This window comes from Oryzias latipes, chromosome 10 (assembly GCF_002234675.1).
Source record: "Oryzias latipes chromosome 10, ASM223467v1".
NCBI lineage: Eukaryota > Metazoa > Chordata > Actinopteri > Beloniformes > Adrianichthyidae > Oryzias > Oryzias latipes.
Genome location: NC_019868.2, coordinates 19842950 through 19851408, shown reverse-complemented (window position 1 = coordinate 19851408; position 8459 = coordinate 19842950). Strand labels below are relative to the sequence as shown.

At 39.3% G+C, this 8459-nt stretch overlaps 1 protein-coding gene across 1 annotated transcript; it reads left to right on the top strand.

Moving 5' to 3' along the window:
* The first annotated feature begins 2652 nt into the window (after positions 1-2652).
* Positions 2653-8038, top strand: LOC101158034 (melanin-concentrating hormone receptor 2-like). Its single transcript, XM_004073393.4, has 2 exons — positions 2653-4619; positions 6121-8038. Exons 1-2 carry the CDS (start codon positions 4204-4206, stop codon positions 6758-6760), a joined length of 1056 nt encoding a protein of 351 aa, XP_004073441.2. The 5' UTR covers positions 2653-4203; the 3' UTR covers positions 6761-8038.
* The last annotated feature ends 421 nt before the right edge of the window (positions 8039-8459 follow it).

The following is an 8459-nucleotide window of genomic DNA, read 5'->3' as shown; positions in this document are numbered from 1 at the left end:
ACACTAAAAACAGTTTTCATTGTAGTGGGTTTTTCAAGTCATTCTCCTTATTTAGCATAAACAGGATGGTCAAATATTTAAGTTGATAAGTAAAAAGATACAAGTATATTTACTTTTTTTTAAAAAACATTTCATGACAGTTAATTTGAGCCAATTAGAGTCTTTACTGTCCTGCAAATATGGAGCATTTTCCAAAGCCAGCGCATAGTCTCAATTTGACAGCCTGAACCTAATGCGCACAAAAGAAGGTTTTAAGTTGCTGTCAGTGCAATTGAACATGGCATGCCTTTGGCAATTTCACAAATTCCCTCATGGTGCAGTTGTGTTTCATTATCCTTTATTATCTTTGATCCACTTAACTAGGAAATCAGCTGAAGCTTCTCACAAACACGAGTGAATGAGCACACCACTCCTGAAAGTCTATAACGAAACTGAACTCATCATATTTCAGTAACCCCCAATGAACCATACTTTGTACAACTTCACTACAGAGTTGACTTGAAACAGAGGAACTTGATGTACAAGATGATGACCAACCTTCTCTGCATTTTCAGAAAACAATCACGGTTAGCTTCCAATGCGTCCTTTACACTTAACACAGTTTGGCAGCAAATGTAATGAACCTACAGCCAGAGCTTTGAATCAGTTTCCAATACTGTTACATTTTGAGGGAAATTAGTTTTTGATCGTTCTTCATTTGCAAAAGAAGCTGTATAGGTTAGAGAGAGAGAGAGAGAGAGAGAGAGAGAGAGAGAGAGATCTTGCCACTATCCACTTGGACAGTCAAAGATGTCAAAATGTACAAAGGAAATGTGCAAATACAAAAAATTTCCGTAATAATGTGCGGAGTGATATGTACAGATATAAACATGTCAGATGTGCAAAAACAGCATGGTGGAGGGGAAGTGTTGACAAGTTTGCCAAGTGTATACTTATTTAACACCACAATTCATTCTTCTGTTTCTTTTTAATCATCTTTTCTTCTCTCTTTTCAGAAGACTCCTGGCTAACTAAATCCTCACCTTAATAAACTATCATCTTTGAATAACATCCATCTTTAAGTTGACTAGGGTTTGACTTTTGCTTGAAGCAGCAAAAATTAGCCAAATCCTTAAAGCACTCAAATAACATATTTTAAAGTCAAAAACACTTTTCTTTAGCTTTGTGTGAGAACTGGACCTAATGAGTGTGACTTCACCCATAGATAATGGCTTACTTCTAGCTCCAACCAAATGAAGTCCATTTTGTCGCCATTTTTTCTTCAATAAGCATGTTGGAGCCAAACATTGTCAGTAAAGCAGGGATTGGTCCTAGTCAGCATTTCTGTGGCAACCACTCTTACCAATCAGGAGGGAGCTTGTTGTCCACATCCCTACCACTTAAAGGGCCTACATCATGCTATTCTTAAGCCTTTCAGAGAAAAACTATTTCAATTTTCTATGATAACATGATACCCATGGCACACTAAAGAATGATTTTCCTACCCAGAAGTAAGACGACTCGATCTTTGAGTCACCAGCTTTCGCTACTTGTGGGTGCAACCCATTTCATAACCTCAACCTAGTGTCGGGCTGGGCAGCGTGTCTGCATTTCACTCTCGAAAACGTTTCCAAGGATGGATGTGCATAATGTGCATATAAAAGGAAAGCGCTTTGCAGATCACTGCAAGCTCCACTGTGAAAGTGGGTGTGTGTGTTAGCCTGGGGAGGTGTTGGCAGCTGAGACTCATCCAGGAAAGAACTGTTCCTCTCTTATATATACGTCACAAGGTGTAAACCCACTCATTTTTGTGGGTTGGGAGGGGCTGGTGCGCAGAGCCAGTTTTTATAGAGGAATGCTCAGAAATGCGTGAATGGGTTAAAATACCGCTTTGGGGTTGTTTTTTGTGAGGAATGAACATTATAATAGACTTAAAAGCTCAAAAAGTATATTTTGCATGATACAGGCCCTTTAGAAGTCATTTTGAAAGGCTGGGGAAGGGACAACTGCTTCAATGTTGTACTCAGAAATCTAAGTTGGATCATGACCTTCAAACTGTGTTTATTTTTAAATATTAACACCTTTTTCAAAAAACGAAAATCCATGACAAATGTTTCTTTGGATAAAAAATGTATGAAGAAAAACATTAGTCTGAATCCAAATAATAAAGTCTGCTGTCTGTAAATCTGCTCTTTTATGAAGAAACAAATGGTCGGCTCACCAACTGAGTTGAATCAATTGTCTAACTTTTATTAACTTTCTAATCGGTGTCTTGGGATGGAGAACCCAATTTATTTTAAGCGCTACCAAGAAGAAACTACACCTAAATGACAACTAAAGGTAGTGAACAAAATATTTCCTTTCCATTGTCTGATCTGTCAAGGGGGGAAAAAGGTAAGTTTAGTGATTAATTTAGAAAGTCAAGAGCCTTTTTTTCCCTTTGACTCAAAAGTTTCAATTTTGTGATTCTTCAGCTGTGTAGAAAGTTGAGAAATTTTACTGGATTAAAAAGCAAACTCTAAACCTAAAGGCCACATCCTGTTTGCTGGAAGAATGCCTTCTGCATCTGCAAAAGGCCCCGTACAAATTATACTGCTGTCAGTGTTCCCATCACAACTGTGTTCAACCCATTGTTATTTAACCATTATTCTGTGCTCAGGCACTAAAAAAATGTTTTGTGCTGAATTTGTTTTTAAATTACTTTGGTTTTTCTTTCTTTTGCAAATGGTTGTGAAAGGAAGCTCATATTATGTTTTGTAGAGCAACAAATGAATGTCACACTCTTTGGTTGATCTTTTTTTCTTTTTCTTTTTTTTACCTTGGGCTTCGCTTGTTTTGTGCTTCTTGTCCTTTAAAAAGTGTTACAGAGTTTTTGTTATCACTGCTTCATACTCCATTGTATTTTTCGATTCTCATCTTCACAGAGGGATAAAGGTTTCCCAAAAAGACACTACAAACGAGAGATTTCCTTAAAAATTGCACATGAATGGTAATAAAACATATGAACCTTTTCAAATTGGTATTTGAATATGTGACCCAGTAAGCAAAAAGCTTGAAAAATGTTGTTTATTTTTCTACGCTTAGTTTTTGGGAAATGTGCACTATGACCCCTGATAGCATCACATGTAATTCAGTACCTGAAAGACTAAGTCTAAACAATGAATATTAGTTATTAGAAGATCGATAACACAGGTTTGCTTTGTGCAACAGAGCAGAGAGGGACCAAAAAGGCAGCACAGATATTCCACATCACGTCTGAAAATCATTTCATCATGGTGCTTTTTCTTAGGAATGGGGGAGACTGGACCCCCTGCCTGGAGTGAACAAACCCTACCTGCAGAACAAGAAATCTATATATTTCTTTTTACATTTGTTTTTACACTGACTTGTGGGATCCCACTGGAGTCATCTCTGCTGAGCTTCTTCCATAACATTACTTCTGTCTTTGAAAGCAGTTGCCTGTGATTTCAAAATAAAGCTCCACAACACACAGAGACTTATTTGATGGAGGCTTACAGCAGCAACAGCCCTTGAGTTATATTTTTACCATAGCAAATTTCATTTTCAGTCATGTCCTGAATCAGTTAAGCTTATTAAAGCTTAAAGTAAACATCATTTAGAAAGAGCAAAGAAGGTGAATATATATACTGTATGTTCTAGAATAAATATGAAAAGAAGTGCATCATTTTCTTGGACATGAACTTGACATGAATTGCACACGTCTGTTAATGCAACAGAAAAAAACACCTATTCAAGCAAAGCTTCTATGTGACAATAGCTTTTAACTCAAACCTCATAAATGATTGGTTAAGTCTCCTCCTTAGGTGGATTAGACTTAAATAAATACTTTTATTTCTATGCAACAGAACACCACCCTCTTTACCAAAAAAAAGAAGAGAAAATCTGTGAAGGGTGGGAACTTTAGCGTCCACTCAGTCGGGGTGCTTTGTGAAGTCACAGGCTGCTTTTACGCACGGCAAACAGTTTGATCCTTGTTCTCTCATAATCATCTTCAGCGACGCAGCGTTGCTCACCCTGCCAGTTTTGATCAGAGCTTTCCTATTCGCCATTTGAAACACTCAAAGTGCGTCTGGAGGACCAACTCGACCACCGCGTCAAGAGGGGCTGTTCAGGAGGAGAACTCAACTTTGGAGAGCAGCAGTCAGACCCGAGCGGAGAGCGCATCGGCGCGCGCTTTCATCCAACCTCCCCACTTTTTTCCCAATGGATCCCATCATGAATGACACGGGAATATTTTGCACAGACAACCAAACAAACAATTTTACTGATCATTCGTGCTTAAACCCAACTTCTCCACCCTACAGCCCCATCGACATCACCACCTTCATGCATATTTTCCCATCGATTTACGGAATCCTGTGCACTGTGGGAGTTGTTGCCAACGGGCTGGTTATTTACGCAGTGGCGGCATGCAAGAAGAAAATGGTCTCGGACATCTACGTGCTGAACTTGGCCATAGCCGACATGCTGTTCCTGCTTGTGATGCCCTTCAACATCCACCAGCTGGTCAGGGACAGGCAGTGGGTGTTCGGAAACTTTATGTGTAAAGCGGTGGTCGTGGTGGATGTCAGCACGCAGTTCACCACAGTGGGGATTGTGACAGTGCTGTGCATTGACCGGTGAGTGTTCAAAATGAATTTCACTTGTTATAAATCCTTCAAATAATTAAAAACTGATCATTCTTGAAAAAGTCCAAAAATTAATAAAAAATTTAAATAGGCTCAAATAAGTATTATTTCCTGGCTTCAGTTAACTTCAACATTTTAAGGGATAAGTTCAAATCTTATGTTTAATAAAACAATTAACCTGGAGAACACAATGTTTCCCCTCCATGCATTTTATCTTTATGATAAAAACACTTTAGGCACAATGAAAAGGATCTTTGCACTGATTTGAACTGATAAGCATTTTAAGAGAACATAAAGGGTTCCTACTTTAAGCCATAAGGCCTCCTGTAATGTGTTTCTACCGGGTCGTTACAGCATCTAAATGACACCATGAGCTGGACTTTCATGTGCTTAAGAGCCGCCTTGGCATCAGACGCTTAAGAGCTCTGGGATCTCTCACTTATTCCAGAAAGGTGCGAAGAAGCAGATTGTTAAAGCTAAACTCTCTGAACTCAAAAAAAAGTCAAAGAAAAATTATCACAAAGAAAAACTGATTTTTGCTATAAGTGCAAAATCTGATTTCATTTAAGTGCATATGTCATTTTCACGATGAAAAGCATGTTTCCTCTTTAAATGTTACTCAGTTATTCCCTTGAAATCTTTTTTATTAACTCAGATGCATAACCCCCCTCTCTCTAACCTCCATTCCATTTAATATGCCAACAAAGAGACTGTTGTATGGGGAAAAAGTTATTTTTCATGAACCACCTGCTCTCAGGGCAAAGAGCTGTTAAAGGGCGATGTTTGGTGGAAATCAACATGGCTGCATATCGACTGTGAAGGTGAGAAAAAAACATCTCGCAGATGCTGTCATGGACAAATGCAGACAAGAACAATGTATTGCCGTTTCATAATATCCTGAAATGTGCTTTTTCTGAGTTAAACCTTTAAACCATTAAAACATTAGCTCAAACATTTTCTTATCTTAAGGCTTTTGACTGTATCATTTGGCTTAATTGGCTGGAATGGGAAATTGTTTTTTTTTTAAACTCCAGGTTCATTGAGCAGCTTTTGTTTGTTGTCACATTGTTTATTCATTAAGACAAATGCAACCGAGGGAAAAGACAATTACAGCAGAGAAATCTGTCTAAAAACACCAAAAAAACCACAAATAAATAACAGTACTTAACAGAAACATAACATTTTCTTTCCCTTTAAAAAACACACAAACCAATTAAAGACATAACAAAAGAGGCTCTGTTCCAGGTCTTGAAACTGAAATGCAGCCAAATGAAAAGGTGTGATTTCCCCCTTTCTAAACTGTCTTTAATTCTCATTCATCACTTCAGCTGCTGAGATGAGCGTGACTGTTTGATGTTGGGCTTGAATCCATCGTCACACTTTACCCTGATTGAAATCTTTGAGCTTAAAATTAGATCTTGGAGAAAACTGAGTAGCTTTTTTGTCCAGTTTTTGCTCCAATTCCTCCTATTCTTCCTCTTCTTCTTCACAGATACATAGCTATTGTTCATCCGAGCTCAGAGAAGAGGACCGTCCACTGGACCATCCTCATCAACATGTTGGTGTGGCTGGGCAGCTTCCTCCTCACCATTCCTGTCATGATATACGCCAAGGTGGTTCGCAGGCAGCACCTGGAGGTGTGCATAATGGACCTGGACGGGCCGGAGGACATGTACTGGTACACGCTCTACCAGTCTATCCTCGGCTTCATCATCCCTCTCTTTATCATCAGCACCTTTTACTCGCTAACCCTCTATCACGTTTTCCGGTCCATCCGGCGAGTCAAGCGAAAGCAGTCTGTGTGGGCGAAACGAGCCACTAAGATGGTCCTCATGGTTATCGCCGTGTTTCTGATCTGCTGGTCCCCCTACCATGTCATCCAGGTGATAAACCTGAGCAACAACTCCCCGACCATCGCGTTCGTGTACGCGTACAACATCAGCATTTGCCTCAGCTACTCCCACAGCTGCATCAACCCGCTCATGCTGCTCATCTTTGCCCAGAACTACCGCGAACGCCTGTGCCGCCGAAATGCGCTGAACAGCTCCCAGCACACATCGAAGGTCACTGTGGTCAAAACGGACGGCACCAGCACGTCGAATGACCCCAACTATCGCATAACTGTGATCTAAACACAGAGACAACTTTTTGTAAATACATGCCATCTGTAAATATGTCATCGCCTGCCTCTAAGGAAGGTGGTCAATGTGAAAGATGATGTCCGGGAAGGTGAGGGACGCTTCAGCAAGCGGAGTCTCAAAAGCCAAAACTGTACAAAACACAGGGCTGATGAAAGAGGGTGAAACCCCAATATAAATAAAAATAAAACAGGGATTTAGTTTTTTTAGTCCCTTAAAAGAAAAGATTCATTTGGAGTCATGATGGACATGAGTGTTGAGAAGATATTGTAGAATGGGCTTGTTACACCAGTAAAACTGGACAATTATCCTCCATTCTCTCATAAGGATTTGGTTGTTTTGAAGTGGTCTAAGTGGTTGATATTTTGACATGAAGAGGCTGTGAGGAGTTTTCTTCTGTCATATGGCAGCTGTAATCAATGTTTTTTACTCATATGATTTTAAAAAAAAATCAAAAACAGTTACAGGATATACCGTCAGGAGGACGTTTTCCTTGTGTTTTGATCCCAATCTTCTTTATTGTGCTTCAAGCAAAAAAGTGTAACTATATGTAAAATATTATTCTGCAAACGCTTGTCAAACTGCATCACATGATTATCGAAAAACTTTAGAAGAACAAATCATTTGTTTGTGTCTATGTTATGGGAGTCTGACAGTGAAGTCATCCTGCCAAAAAGCTGTTTCCAAAGTTTTGACTGATTTTTAAGTGAAGTACTGTACCTTGAGACTATGTGAATGGACAGAACACGTGACGTAGGAATCTCGTTTTGATTTTTAGTCGTTTATCATGAACACGGAGCTTCTGACATACATCACTAGATACTGCAGTTTGAATCACTCAGGGATGGCTTTACACCCCAGGTCTCGTCAAAATAATCGATAATCTCTCGGATTGCAAAATTTCTGCGGAGGCTGTGATCTTTATGGACTTAGTATGAGATGATGGTGATGTGTTTATTGCTTATCTGCAGCCTTATGAAGAGGAGAGCTAACAGCAAAGCAGCCTCCCTCAAAGGCATAGAAACTCATATTAACTCATATAAAAAGATGAGATCCGCACACATCTGGACATTGTGACATGCAGGTGATCGTTGTCTTGCTCTGTAGTGTCCCCCGTTGTTTTGTGTTCCTATGTATTTAATATCCTCCCTCTGATTTTTGCACCGATGCGAATGTTTTTCATGAAGAGCCTTTTTGTCCATTTGTCCAAGCTTTTTCTGCTTTGCTTCAGTTTTGTTCAATAAATAATGACACAGTCGATGTCACGTCGTATCTTGTTGTTCACCTGAGGCTGTTAATGTTTATTTTTTGTGATTTTTAGAGATTTTGGTTGACCACAGCAAAGCTTTTTCTCTTGGTATTTAAAAACTTTTTTTAATCAAGAATGAATCTATGCTTTCCAACAATCTGTTTGCACATTGCAGAGATTCTCATAAACAGCTTCTGTCTGTGCTTTTAATCAAAGCTGAATCACACGGGAGGGGATGAATCCGGCTGTATGCCCATACGCTCTGCGGAAATAAGGTTGTGGATAGTTGATGGAATGGAAATTTGCTATGTACGTACAGGAACAAATTAGTAAATGCTTACCTGGACATTATGTTCATTTGACTTTAATCATTTGACCCGGACTGACTGTACGGCTAAATGAAAAAAATGTGGAAGACAGAATCAAAAAAGGGTCATTTCAGTT